The sequence below is a fragment of the Panicum virgatum genome, chromosome 3N, assembly GCF_016808335.1.
Source record: "Panicum virgatum strain AP13 chromosome 3N, P.virgatum_v5, whole genome shotgun sequence".
Classification (NCBI taxonomy): Eukaryota; Viridiplantae; Streptophyta; class Magnoliopsida; order Poales; family Poaceae; genus Panicum; species Panicum virgatum.
This window is the reverse complement of record NC_053147.1, coordinates 22209372-22223452: the sequence shown is the minus strand read 5'-3', so window position 1 is coordinate 22223452 and position 14081 is coordinate 22209372. Positions and strand designations below refer to the sequence as shown.

The 14081-nt window shown below is 44.6% G+C and overlaps 3 protein-coding genes across 5 annotated transcripts; 1 reads left to right on the top strand and 2 right to left on the bottom strand.

Annotated features, from left to right (window-relative positions):
• The first annotated feature begins 409 nt into the window (after window positions 1-409).
• Window positions 410-1648, top strand: LOC120665114 (uncharacterized protein At5g19025-like). Its single transcript, XM_039944550.1, has one exon. The coding sequence runs from the start codon at window positions 588-590 to the stop codon at window positions 1290-1292; it is 705 nt and encodes a 234-aa protein (XP_039800484.1). The 5' UTR covers window positions 410-587; the 3' UTR covers window positions 1293-1648.
• A 450-nt stretch (window positions 1649-2098) lies between these two features.
• On the bottom strand, window positions 2099-4385 carry LOC120665113 (myb-related protein 2-like). Its single transcript, XM_039944548.1, has 7 exons — window positions 4270-4385; window positions 3980-4193; window positions 3833-3909; window positions 3696-3753; window positions 3531-3618; window positions 3385-3454; window positions 2099-3064 (listed from the first exon to the last, which is right to left on the bottom strand). Exons 2-7 carry the CDS (start codon window positions 4182-4184, stop codon window positions 2321-2323), a joined length of 1242 nt encoding a protein of 413 aa, XP_039800482.1. The 5' UTR covers window positions 4185-4193; window positions 4270-4385; the 3' UTR covers window positions 2099-2320.
• A 6774-nt stretch (window positions 4386-11159) lies between these two features.
• Window positions 11160-13763, bottom strand: LOC120665112 (E3 ubiquitin-protein ligase SIRP1-like). Of its 3 annotated transcripts, none has more exons than XM_039944545.1 (2): window positions 13425-13763; window positions 11160-12652 (listed from the first exon to the last, which is right to left on the bottom strand). In XM_039944545.1, exon 2 carries the CDS (start codon window positions 12634-12636, stop codon window positions 11620-11622), a length of 1017 nt encoding a protein of 338 aa, XP_039800479.1. In that variant the 5' UTR covers window positions 12637-12652; window positions 13425-13763; the 3' UTR covers window positions 11160-11619. The 3 variants fall into 3 exon arrangements, with proteins under 3 accessions (XP_039800479.1, XP_039800480.1, XP_039800481.1); XM_039944546.1 differs by having other exon boundaries at window positions 13447-13746; XM_039944547.1 differs by lacking the exon at window positions 13425-13763 and adding an exon at window positions 12996-13418.
• Between the last annotated feature and the right edge of the window lie 318 nt (window positions 13764-14081).

The following is a 14081-nucleotide window of genomic DNA, read 5'->3' as shown; positions in this document are numbered from 1 at the left end:
CCCTACCCCTGTGCGTTTCGACTCCCCTGCCGGCGTGCCGCACGCCATAATAGAGAGTAAATCACCGGTACCGCATCGCTCACCACTCTCACCTCTCCTGCATGCAAAAGCAAAAAAATTGGGGCCACCAAGCCTCGTACTGGCAACCCCACGCCTCGGGACCAGCTTCCATAACCAATTGAGCTACGCATGTGTTTATGACTAGAGTGCACCCGCCACCCTATTTAATATGAGCAAACATGGAAAAATTACTCCTAATTAACCACTCTTTAGTATGCTAACTCATGTACTAAACGTCTTCTATTTAGGATACGGAGGGAGTATACTCATAAAATAACTCCCCCAGGTGGATCACCGATTAACACCTGCTAGCAAGCACCGCGACCGCGCGCACGCTGCCGCCGCCCGCCGACAACGCGCGGCACCGCGCCGACGCGAGCACCGGTCGGACTCGGATCGCGCGCCCGGCCCGGTTCGGCTCCCACCGCCCCACGCGGCCACGCCCTTCAGATCCCGATCCCAAAATTCCCTTCCATTTCGGCACCGCCCTGCCGTGCCCGTCCCGAACCACCGCCACCGCCCGCGCCATGGCGGACTGCCGCAGCCTCATCGAGTTCCTCCGCGCCTTCGAGCAGCACCGCCGCCGCGGCGCCCCTTCCTCGGACCCTTCCTCCCCGCGGCCACGCCGCGCGTCGCTCTCCTCCTCCTCCTCACCCACCGCGCGGTCGCGGGGCCGGGGCCGGCTCTTCCCCGCCCTCTGCGACCACTCCCCGCTGGCCGTGGTCGACGCGCTCGCGCTCCTCGCGTCGCTCGCCGCGCTCGCCTTCCTCGCCGCGCCCTACGCGCGGATGCTCGCCGCCGAGGCGCGGGACGCCGTGGCCACCGTGGCCACGCGCCACCCGGCCGCGCCGTGCGTCCCGCTGGCCGCGGGCGTCGCCGCGGGGGCCGTCGTGCTGGCGTGGGACGCCGCCGCGCACCGCGCGCGCAGGTGCGGCAGGCCGCGGTGCCGCGGCCTGCGCAAGGCCGTCGAGTACGACATCCAGCTCGAGACGGAGGAGTGTGTGCGCGGCCTGCTCCCGCAGCCGCCGGCGCCGCACGCCGGGGGAGGCGGGGCCGCGCCCGCGCGCCCGGCGTCCGAGATCGGGGACGACCACCGGGAGCTCGAGGCGGTGCTCAGGAAGATGGCGCCGCCCAACGGACGGACCGTGCTTATCTTCCGCGCGCCGTGCGGCTGCCCAAAGGAGAGGATGGAGGTCCGGGGCGCCAAGAAGGTGCGCCGGATCAAGAAGTAGGGAGGCCAACCAACAGCCGGAGGCTCTCCTCTCCTCTCCTCCCATGGCGACAAAGAATGAGCGAATCATTACCGTGACTGCTCCATCGCAAATAATTACAGTTTCTGCATACATAATAGCATTACAATTCCCTGCTCTTGTCGCAAGTATAATGCGCTTATGGAGAGGAATAAAGGGTGAGGTAGATGCAATGCCATCAACGACCATTCCTTGGATTATGCAATAAGTGGCTGTTGCCTGTTCGGTATATAAATAAGCACAGCAGAGACAAATCCTTTTTGGTTCATTGGAAACGTGTTTATGCCATCTGAATGACCACCTCTTGTTACTTAATATGCTGGTTTTGCCCTGTGTTACTAGGCAATGACTGCTAATGATGATGTGTGTTTGGAGAAATCGCTTTCATTCCTTTGTAGTTTTATACGCCTATCTAAATTATTACTCTGCAATGGTAGCAGTACTTGCTCAGTACCAACATATGAATTTTCCCTGTTTGTTTCTTCAAACTTTATTAAGCTGAATGTTAGGTCTGAAAGTTTGGAATGTTAGGTTTGTAACAGCGCACAGTTTGTGTTACTAGATTGATTTAGCAATGCTGTTTGAGATGGCATGTTTTTTTTTCTGTTTCTGTTTTTCTTACTACTTGACCTTGCAAAATGCTGTTGTCTCTATGATGATGAATACTCCTCAATTTGTTTCTTGTGGTTTCTCATAATGCTGGCGACCAGGCATTCACTTTGTTGCTATTATGTACTTATTACTTAATATTCTGTATCCTTAGGAGTCTAATTTCATTGATTCTATTGTCTGCTTTCTTACGTAGACTGTTCATTTATTGTTATTTCACTTGTGATTAAACTGCTGATGGCCCAAAGCGAATACTATTGTTGTAACCTATCCTAAAAGCCCAAAGATATAAGTGACACCTCTTTACATGTTTAATCATGTGTCAATACTCAATCGTGATATCCATGTTGGAAGAAATTATTTGTAATTTCATTTCTTCACTTTGATCATCTTACATATTATCAACTCCAGCTGAACCCATTCAAGTCGAAATGTCTGTAAGCTTGATCGGCATCATCAACATTGTGGGTGTTCAGGTCGAGTTTCTTCCCCGGACATGAGTGCTCAAAGTCTAGTAGCTTGCTTTCGCTGGGATATTCAACTGACTGTCTCGTGCAGTTTGGTTCTTCGAGGTATGTCTTCCCTGTGTCCCCTTTGCTTCCTGATGCCGAACTGGTGGTGCTACCTCCACCATTCTTTTGAGGTGTAATATACTCAGGTGCCATCTCTGTATCACTTTCATACCCAAATTCTGCTTTATTGTACCCTTTCTCATTCTGCAAATGAGCCATCCTACGCTCACTTAGGCTTCTATTAAGGGCAATCTGGTTTTCATGTTCATGAGATCCTTTTCTGCAAAATAATGAACTATCATCATATGCTCTTAGTACTCCATGATGTTGTAGTCTGTGCTCCTTGATGAATCCTTCAGCTGCAGTCAAATAATTACTTTTCCAACAACTGTCAACAAACTGGATTTGTTTGGGCTCTAATCTATGCACACTTGAACTTTCTTTTATATCTGTAATTGCATTGCTGAAGCGTTCATTTGATACTTGTGATACCAGCTCTGATATTTTTATTTTTGCATCTTCAAGGTTTGCAGGACCCAAATTCTGTTTTCCAAGTGTCTCTTGTGCCTGCTCTAAAACTGCCTGTAGGTACTTCCCTTGGGCTTCTATTCGTAGTTGTAGATGCCTTTGCACCTGTTGCCAGTTCACTTCAGATCAGAATCACTGCAGCAATAGCCCATTTTGTAGACACTAAATGTGACATGACTTTGCTGGAACATGAAATGTCCAGTTCTAAATCAGAAATAATCTAGATAGTGAATCATTTGTCATCTTGGGAGTTGAGTGCAGATTTAAGGAGGTAATTTGAAATTCATAGTCTTTCTATTATTCTCTTTTGGAAGTTTGGGACTGCTAGCCAAAATGCTTGAGTTCTATGTTACTTCGATCTACCTTATCCATCAAGTGAAAGTCTAGGATAAGAGTGTGTTATCTTGCTGGTGCCAATAACTCACCTCAAGCTGTTCATTCAACTGCCTCTGAACCTCAATTTGCATCTGAAGTGCTTCGCCAATTTGAATAGTCCTTGCACCCAGGAAAAGAGACTATTACTTCAGTTTTCCTATTACATACAATTACAGTGTTAGCATGGAGTCCTTACTTCTCTGCCTGTGGAATGACATTTGTACTGCTCATTGTTGGCGCACTTGTTCCAGGCATCCTATCAGCAATGGTTGCACATCCTATGGCTGCAAATTGGTAACAAGTCGCTAACTTTTATGCTGTTCTTATAATGATCAAGATGGGAGTTACAACTTGTTCTTACCATTCTTTGATGTGCTGACATTTGCTTGAGCTTGGAGGTTCTTGCTAAGCCTGTATTTCTGTAACATCCGAAAAATAGTTTTTACTCCCACAGTTACATATATCATCTTTACCAGGAGGATTTGGATTCTCAAGTACCTGGAGATGGCTTTTCAGATGGTACAAGGTGAGTCCTGGAATGCCCATGAGTCTCATGACTGTTTTTGGTGTAGCTTCTGGGTGATGAAGAGATATTAGAATTCAGGTGGTCTCTGTACCTTGAGAAAATAAGAATATTATACTTACTCTCAGCTCCACCTAATTGATTGACTGCATCTACAAATCTCTGATGTAACTCAGGTGTCCATTTCAGCCTTGGTTTAGCATCAGTTGAGAGAACCAGCCCAGAATCTCCTTGGGCATTTCCTCCACGCAAAAACAGATGCTGCTCCATAGGAAAGGATGTCCTTGTAGTGAAGAGCTCACTCGGGCCCTGATGTTGGTGATACATCTGCTGTACCTGTAGAATGAATGCAAATTTTAGAAGTTATATCAATGAAACAGGGGAGACTGAACATTTCCGTAACCTTTCTTGCCTGTGTTTTCCAGTGGCCTCTTTTCTCTGTTCTCAAACGTTGAATTTGTTCCTGTTGACTAGCTCAAACACACTCTTGTCCTACCTTAAGCCTGTTGATACCCTTTTGGCCTTCTCAGGTTGATAAGGAGGGCATTGTGAGGTGCTTCTTATATGGGAAAACATAGAATCTAGCATCTTGGAACAAACACCAAAAGAATAATCTTTAAGCCTACTAACAGAAGATGCTATCTTTAGTTATTCTGGAATCGATTACCCAAATAGAAATTTTCATTTTGATTTTCATCCTGTGACTGCTATGTACGCCTTACTTTTCTTTCAGTGTGTTCTACTGGTTTAATTCAATTGAAGTGTGTGCATGCTCGTGCGTGTATAGAGATAAACATGAACTTTCATTGATGAAGCAAGCTATACCTTTATCATATATGTAGCTTTCTGGCATATGATTCTGCTATCTGATATGTTCAGTTTGTGAAAGATGCCGTTCTGAATTTTTGCCTTATGAATCACCAGAGATTTTTTTTTTTTGAGTAGCTTCTGTATCCTGCCCGCTGGAGGTATTTTGTTGGTATTTACGAATGGTTCAGTCTTGCTGCACTACGTTACATGATTTTATTAATTATTTTTTATAGTGGAATCTGACGCAGTTTGGGCTAATTTTGTTTAAGTGACACGATGACACTTGCTGTTATACTTTTAGGAGGAGCTATTCTGCTTGCAGAAATGAAGTTTTTTTTGTCAATTTTATTCTGTCCGTTGTACTACTTTAAAGTGCGTGGAATATGAACAAGAATAAGTTCCATCAGTGTCCTTTCCTAAGATTGGTACATATTCACATTGCAGTCCAGAAAAGTTTGGGCCATGCGATTTATGCTCTTTATGTGGGATAAGCTCCTTTTGAACAAGACCACTTTGATTGTAATCATCGCCAGTCAAAGCAAGAGTACTTATGTACTATGTTTCTGTATATGTTACACAACCATTACTATTTCAGACTTTTGCTACCATAAGGTAATGGGTTCATTGCAGTCATGTTTTTTAGCTAACCAAGTTTTAATGGAAACTCTTGTAAGCCAATGTTGTCTACTCTAGTCCCTCTTAAAATCAAAGCAAATTATAACGATTCATATTCGGCCCACAAGAGAACTGCTTTGCAGCTTTTCTACTTTAGTTTTGTTATCATCCTGAAAGAAAAACCCCAAGAATGTCAGGGGTTTTCTTTTTTCTTTTTGAATAAATAAGGTCAGGGGTTTTCCACATTTAGTTATGTTTGTTCCTATTGATACATTCCTGATTCATGTAAGAATAAGGGTAAGTGTTTTCCTTATATATCATGGTATGCGTTTTCTAATCTTCTCATGGTGATTGAGACACTAAGACCTACTAATAGGTTATACCATTTGTGACATCATTGTATATAGTTAGTTCGTGTTGATAACTTTGAACAGGAAACATATGCTTATATTTCCCTGCTCATATTTCCTTCTGTGCAATTTAGTTCTTACTCATTTGCTAATTTGTACCTATTCTTCGACATACTATGTACTTATCAGAGAGTGCATGCTGTTTGGAACTTTGGATTGGAGGGTGGGCTACTGGGCTGTCTAGCTATCAGCATGTAAAGAAGTCTTCGATAGAAGAATCCAAAGCATCATCCTGTACCATTCATCTTTTGCAAAGCAGCACCGCTTGTGGGGGCATATTCAGCTGTAAAGATAGGTCCGGATAGCAGTTCTAGAATTTTAAGTTACATATAACCTGAGCTTTCTTCTCTAGTTTCTACAGACTTCTTTTACGTGAGTTGCCTCTGCCTTATCAGTTCAGTAGCAGGCTAGTTGACTGAATTGCTTGAACTAAGGAGTCAGGACCAGCATAGTTTGTTTGTTAATTGTTGTTAAATGACTGCTTACTCAGAAAATAAGAGATCTTGTAGATCTGGTCAATAGGAAGAAAGGGCATAAGATTATTCAGTTTGTGCTTGGAAACTCTATTCTCTCTTTTGTAATACAGAAGTTAAAGCACGTTACGTCATAGGAAATATTACCAATGAACAATCACAGTACACCTACCAACTGTTATTCAATGGCTATTTTTTTAGATAACAATAGATCCTATTTATCTGTTCAACAGAAAGAAAGTGGATAACAGTGTTTGCCTGGTCATTGAAAAATCAGTGTTTTTATGAAAAAATATAAGTTAAACCTGTTAGATTACAGGAAATATTATTGTCTATCTTGCTTGCACTGTGCATACAAAGGATCTCAGAAATGGGCACATTGTAGGAATACATGACTGTTATTCCTGCCTGTAGGAACCATGTAACACAATCCAGCAACGGGGCTAAAAAATATGCAAACTGTTAGATCTTTATGAACTTTGGCATTGTATCATTGAATTGAATTAATGCTTCCCACGAAAATGATCTGTACTTGTAGTTAACTTGGCACTCGATCCATAAAAAAACATGGCACTCGTCATCTTTCTATTTCCAAAACCTCGGAAGATAGATAATTATCACCAAAACTCCACAGCAAGAAGTGATGTTATCTGATTGGTGCAGGCAGAGCAGCCAACTAGATACAATGTATGGGTGTACAAGTTATACACCTGGTTACGTATTCGCAAAGGAAGTCGCCTAGTGATAGCTGGGCACCTAATTTCCGTATATCCTGCCTACGCGCCAGCTTAGCATGGTTATTATGCATTAGGGACCGCCTTGCCATCTACCTAGCACCCACTACTTTCAGAACAAAACTAGTTTGAATGATTGATATCATATGAGTTGGGGTGAAGTGTGCACCTACATATGTAGCTACTAGCTCCTTTTATTAACCTGCAAAGTAGTGTTCAAGAAGCCAAACCCAGACTGCTAGATTTCTGATGACCCTAGTTTGGCCATCTGTAGTTTAGTAGCTTTGCAAATAACTCCACAGCTTTGAACAATGTTTACTGGGAGCTGGCTATGACAATGGCTGCTGACTAAACTGGTCTGACTCAACTGTACCAAGATCAAACAATTTGGGTCTAGCAACCTTATCCATTGTCTGGAGTACACCAGTGCACGATTAGTTTTCCATCCAGTCTTTTCGATTATCTTTTATAAATTGGCCTACAGATCAGAGTACCAGCCAATTAAAATCATTTATGGATTGCGCAACCAATTGCACAAGCTACTCATTATTGGATGGAGTCTTTGTCCAGACACCATGAGCTCCATGAACACAGATTCTTGAGCTCAAACTATCTCTTAGGCATCAATTCTTTCTTCTGTGTCTTTGGCATGTATCCATCCTCAAGTTGCCTGCATATTTCCGGTGAGCTATGCTTTTCATCAATATGCATTTCTCATCAATCCACCTAAATCTTTTTTTCTTATTCGCCTTGCCGGCATCCTAATCTCAATATTCCTTGTGCGGCAAAGAAGCTTGCTGTGGCTTTCATGGAACATATGCTGCCTGAGAATGCAAATAAACTATCACGGCGGCGACTATCTTACGCTTAGTGATAGTTACTGTTCGGGGATGCTCTTTGAGCAACTAGTCTGGTCTAGTGGTTATGTGATGCTCTTGCAGTTCACAGGCAGCGTGGAAGCACCTGAAGGATTCATTCCCGATATGGTATCTAATGCCAAATATGCACTCTATATTTCCTTGCCTTGTTTATAGCTGTACATGTATGATGTGCGCTGATGCTGTGTGCTAATGGTTGAATTTGTTTGAAGGAAATCTATGGTTAAAGTAAATCAAATGGAGGTGATGAGGCGAACATCTTTGATATTCTTTCATTGGGAGCATCGCTGGAGCATAAGGCATTTCTAGTCCTGGTCAGTGCTTGTGGTTTGCCCCTCTTTCGATATTCCAATGATCATATTGACATCAGTTGCTGTCATGAGCAAAATTCCTCTTGGAATGTGGTAGTTCTTGCACATTTGGCTTCCTGGTTTATTGCAGGTGTTTTCTCCATGTACCTGCTGAACTCATGCCACGTCGTACATGTACAGTTGTCCTTTTGCTCCAACTTTCCCAACTCGTTACAAATAATTGAAAACTTCCTTTTGTTTTCTGTACTATTATCACTCACATATTAGTAATGTTTCTTAAACGGAACTTGGCTAGAGGGTTTTCAGTCCATGTTCCTCGTTTTGGTTCCATAGGGATCTGATATCTCTCTTTGGAAGGCCTTTGCTTTGGGTTGGGAAAAGGAAGGCCGGGTGACCATCTAGCGCTGCCTATGGCATTATTGGAGATTTGGAGGCGCTAACTCCTTTCCACCTTGCCTTCTTCCTCCCTTGGGGAATGTGTCTATTCTTATAAAAAAAACATCTAATATCGGCTGGTGCCAAATTTTCTGTTTTGGCACCGTTTATGTTTTGCTTTATATACCTTTACTAGTTGTGTATGGTACGATGCATGGTTTGCTGGGTGATAAAAACTCCCCACTTTAATGCTAATTTTCGCCTTGTAGACACTTGGGGCAACATTTCGGTTGGTTTGATCAGATTCTGGCTATAAAGTAGAAAATAAGCTATTCTGTTCAGACTTCAGAATCCACATATTTATAACTAGGCCAACATGTGTATTGACAATGCAAACAGATCATTCATTCTCTTTTGGAATTATTGTTGTTTTTTAATACATGCATTATAACGATGATATTGCCATCCTTCTGTGATAAATTTTGGGAAATTTTATGTTGGCATTTGACGCTTTCAAGCCTGGCAGCTTACGTTTATGGATACATCCATTTGAAGCAGCAGAAACAATGTTTGCAGTCCTAATATTGCAATTTTTTCACATACATATTTATTGGCTCCGTGCTTGGAATAGGTTCTTGTGTTGGCGTGACTCCGTCCGGCTTTGTACCAATGCTGTCACGGCCCATGGGCCGATTGGGCCGCACGGGTTACTGTAGCACACGTCTACTGTAGCGCCGCGGCACAACCTCTCCGGCCACCAACTGGAAATGGTGAGGGAGCCGAACCAGCTTAAATAGCCGGTTTCTGGGAAGCTAGTAACTCCGGTTCGAACTTTTTACGCGAAGCGAGGACGAAAGCGCAAGAGAGTTATTTAGCAGGTGATCTTAGCCATTATCCCGGGCCGGATCGTTACAAATGCTATGGGAACATGGAGAAACATCACGAGTTCCTTCCTGAACTGCTGCCAATCAAGCCTGATTAGCTGAACCAGACTTGGTAGCAGTCTTTTTGCAGCGAAAAAGGGACGGAAACTATCCACCTCAGAGGTCAGAGCTGATGATCCAAAGGCATGGCGGCGAGAGTGCCTGTCAGGGTCGGCGGCGGCGGCGGCGAGTGGCACGGCGGGCGCGTCTCTGATTGTTCTCGCTTTGACAAGCGGATCAATAGTTCAGAGCCCGCGCGTGGCCGCGTGGGGGGTTGGTTCGTGTACCGCGCGACCATGCAATTGCGCGTCGCGCTCCGGCGGTTGGGCAGCGGCGCCCGGCGGAAGTCAGCTGCTTCTGCTTCCCGTGCGTCCGCGGCGGCGCCGCCGAATCGAAGAAGGTGCCGTGCCGAAAGCCAGGACGGGCATCAAGATTTCACGTCGCGCGTTCGGCGAGGCGTGGTCTGGACAGCGACCCAAGTAGGTGAGCCGTGAGCATATAAAAGCAGAGGTGTTGCCCACTCTGTTCATGCATCGACCACCTAAAAATTTGAGCTGACCAGAAAAGGTGGAGACCTCTGGATATGATATCGTTTTAATTTGCATGCATCAAACTAAAAGTTTGAATTTTCAGAAAAAAGGCTGAGCAATTCACTTGTACAAGGCATTGCCAGAATTTTAGCTTGGATATATTTATTTAAGCTCACTGAAAAAGCCGGTTTTCCTTGGACCCGTCAACAGCTCTTGGAAGTTGGAACCCTGGAACAGTTCGAGAATCTTGGGGAGATCGGATTGTCACTGGTTTTCAGATTGTGCGGCTATGCTCAGGCCGTCAGGCACCCCGTACATTCCTGACGAATAATAGCAAGATGAGCGATGCAAAGGGCCAAGCATAGATACTATCCCGCAGCCACTAAGCACGCTTTTAATCACATCCACGGGCTAATACCGAGGCCCTTAATCAACGCGAAGATTGTTGCCTGGTTAAAAAAAAAGAACGTGCCGATGTGGGTGCGTTAATTTGGACACCATTTTCCTTTCTGGAGAAAGGAGAGGTTAGCAACATCTGAAAACCATGGTTACCGATGAGCAGACAGGTGGAAGTTGTTCTCATGGCCACTCAAGAATGTATCTCGGACCTGCACCAAGAGAAGGGCGTGTGACACAGCACGAGGAAACATATTTAGGCCCTGTTATCCAAAAACCCAAAATGTAATTTTTTTGTAAATCGTCTGTATGATATATTAAATATAGTCAAAAAATAAATCGCATTACACAAATGGGCTGTAAATCGCGAGACGAATCTAATAAGCCTAATTAGGGCATGATTAGACACTTAATTGCTACAGTAAATCTACAATAAACATATGCTAATGATGGATTAATTAGGCCCATTAGATTCGTCTCGTAGTTTACAGACGAGATCTATAATTAGTTTTGTGATTAGTCTACATTTAGTACTTCAAATGTTGAAGATTCCTTTCCAAAAATCCCAAAATCCAAAACGATCTAAACAGACCCTTAGGAACGTATGAGGCTAAGAGCAGGAAAAGGTCCTTTGTAAGTCCAAACTGCAAAGTTCCAGGCTTGTTGCATGACAAGTAAAGCATCACTTGAACCGAATTTGGTGACGGCATTCTCCTAATGTTTAGAAAATTTCACTTCAGTGGATTCGCCTAAAGGAGCAGCTGGTACACAAAATAGTTCAACCGGTAAGAGCAAGAAAAAGGCCAACCATAAACCAAACAAATTCTAGCCATGAAAGATTATAAGATTCCGAAAAATAGCCCAAAGGCATTCCATCAACGCAACAGATACCACCAGAAATTCTTACATCTTCAACCAGATGTTCAAATTTGTTCACAATAATTGAACAGGTTGCCTTGCTTGAGACTGACATCTGTACTTCCCTACCCATTGATTTCCGACGAGAACTCAATATGACGAGGTTTATCTCTACTTCATGTTCACAAGCAACTAAAAATTGCCGTTAGCTCAAGGCAGTGGACATGAAGGCAAATGCTTGCATTGCACAGGACCCAGATTGACTTAGCAGCAATTAACTCAAGAAAGGTTAAATGATCGCTAAACATATGGCAAAACAGAGCAGCCACAAACTTTGTACCTTGTGATTCATCCAAGAAGGATTATCACTAGAGAAAAAGAAGTGTTCTACCAACATGGTTCATTGCTATCCTCAGAGGTATGAGCATTATTCACAAAGGAAGATGAAATCAACTTTCCCCAGCATTCGGGTTGGTTCCAGTAGCTGAAGGTGGCTGTTGATCAGTCAAAGCGCCTCTGGTAGTTTGCGATTCAGGTGCCGAGAATAGCCCATTGAACCAAGGAGCTAGGGCCCAAGCTCTGTTACTGCTCTCACTGTCATTCCCAGGGCCATCAGCTCTGATTTCGTCATGAATGCTCTCTGTTCTAACAACATTGCTAGGCTCGTTCAAGTCTTTCATCTCTTCAGATGGTAGCTCAAACCGGCACACAGGGCATGAACTATGGAGTTCAAGCCATGGCATGATACACGGAGAGTGGAACTTATGCTCACAAGGCATCTGCTTTGCCTGGGAACCCAGCTCAAGATCATCAAGGCAGACTGAACAGCTGACAACCTCTTCGATTTTAACAGTGGGCAAAGCCTCAACCGCCTCTTTCCTAGCAGGAGGGGTACCATATCGGTTTGGGTCACTCTCAGCCAAATGTTGAAGCAGCAAGCCCAGCCCAGCCCCCAGCACATACTCCTCCAGCAAACCATCATCATTGCTAGAGCTGCCTTGGTCATCCCGGGCCTCATCAGGATCGAGCACTGAGCCTTGCAGAGCAAGGGCCTGGTTGAAGGCATTGATCAGAATAGAGTTGTCCCTTTCCCTGTCAGCTCTGAGGTCATCTTGGATGCTGTCAAGTACCCGACGAAGGGCTGATGCCCGTCGATGCCTCCTGATGAAACCCTCAAACTCACGGCCCATATCATCATCATCTTCTTCTTCATCATCATCCTCGCTGTCAGCTATCGCTCCTGGCTGCTCAAAAGGGTTGTCAGATGTTCCCCATTGTGATAAATCCCGCTCTGACTGTTGGCTGGTCAACCTCTCAAATTCCTCGCCAATCATCTCTTCAATGAATCCACCATCGCAGGCTGGGCACTTGATCTCCTCAGCCATGGCCTCGACCATGGCCTCCTCAAAGTCAACAGCGTGCTCACATTCATGGCACCAATACCTTGTAATTGCAGCTTCTGTCATCCTCCCAATCCTTCCCCTGATCAAGTATTGCACACAAACAAAATGCATCAACAACGCACTGTAGTTCAAGGGTAATTTATATAGATTCCCAAGCAAACAACCGAAGGATCAACTCATCATCCATAGGAGTAAGTGCAGCACCTAAACAACAATTTTATCAAGAAGAGATGAAACAAGATGATGACTACAGTGCCCATTTGCGAATAAACTTCGTTCGGCAATGGCAGGCATGGAGATCTTACAATAAATTGGCATCAAGAATAAGAACAAAGCTAAGTTTTGCATCTAATGCAAAGATTAAGACTTTCTCTGGTATTTTAGGAACACGAGTAGCAAGCTGTCGTGAAGAGAAGACCCACTTGGAGACAAGGGCGCACTGGCAGATCTCGGAGACGGGGAAGGCAGAGATCAGGAGTCGAGATTCTTAGTTCAAGAATCGGGTCCCAGTTCCACACTTTGTATTTGAAGAACAATATTCTATTCCAAAAAAAGGAATTGAAAACCCCTCAGAAGTCATTGGGTGGCACGAAGACGAAACTAATTCCCTGTCTGCTCGAGATTCGCTCACATTGCACCATTCGCAAACTCATCTTCCGGAACAATTCCCTCAACAAATCCCCAATCTATCTAAGCACAAGCAGCAAAGGCGATCCCTTTTCTCGGACAACACAAGATATTATCCAAATAGGGGGAAAGAAAGTAAAATCTATCGCCCTCCAGGTTCTTGATTTCGGGTACCGCAGCCAATCGCTTAGAGAAAAAAAAAAGGGGGCGGAGAGAAAGCTCACGCGACGCGACGAGACGGCTGACCTTTGCGCCGGCTGTTCCCTCCACCCCTTAGCGGATTGGGCTGCGGCGGAGGTCCTCCGCCCCCGCCTCTCGTCCTTGGTTGCTTCGTCGCGAGTAGGAGGATGATGATGACGAAGAGGAACCAGAAGAAGGTAGTACGGTGCAGGTGGCTGGCATGCTGGATTCTTTACTCCCTACAGGCTACAGGCCATCGTCGCCGCCGGTTCTAAACGGAGAAAATGATATTTTACTTCATCCAGGCGACCTGGCGCAAATCTCCAACCAATAAAAGATCGTTATGACTTGCAAGCATACAATTGCCAGACTTGTTTTGCCTTTTAGGGAGTTATTAGCACCCATAATCCGCAGCTCGGCTGATAAAACCTCCCTTTCAGCCAAAGGTGCCTCCCAGCTAATCCTCCAGCGCTGCCCTGGCTTCTTCCTTCCTACCAGTTTTCCCTTTTTTACAAAAATGTTATTCTACCAATTAAAGCTATCGTCATTGTACATTCACTCTCTTTTTCATCATTGAATAAACAAATAGAGAAAACCAATGTTGCAGATATTCGTTCTGTTCGACTAATCTTAGCTAGTAACAGTTACTGATTAAGAGAAAGTGATGCTGGCTGGCTGCTAGGTCCTATTTGGTTTGTGTA

Bases quoted from the DNA above. Each gene is read 5' to 3' on its own strand.
- LOC120665114 (XM_039944550.1), top strand. From the start codon at position 588: ATGGCGGACTGCCGCAGCCTCATCGAGTTCCTCCGCGCCTTCGAGCAG.
- LOC120665112 (XM_039944545.1), bottom strand. From the start codon at position 12,636: ATGACAGAAGCTGCAATTACAAGGTATTGGTGCCATGAATGTGAGCAC.
- LOC120665113 (XM_039944548.1), bottom strand. From the start codon at position 4,184: ATGTATCACCAACATCAGGGCCCGAGTGAGCTCTTCACTACAAGGACA. The intron at 3,910-3,979 runs GTAAGTATAATA...TTCATCACCCAG, and splicing joins TCAATTAGGTGGAGCTGAGA to AAGCTACACCAAAAACAGTC. The intron at 3,619-3,695 runs GTAAGAACAAGT...ACCAATTTGCAG, and splicing joins TGTCAGCACATCAAAGAATG to CCATAGGATGTGCAACCATT.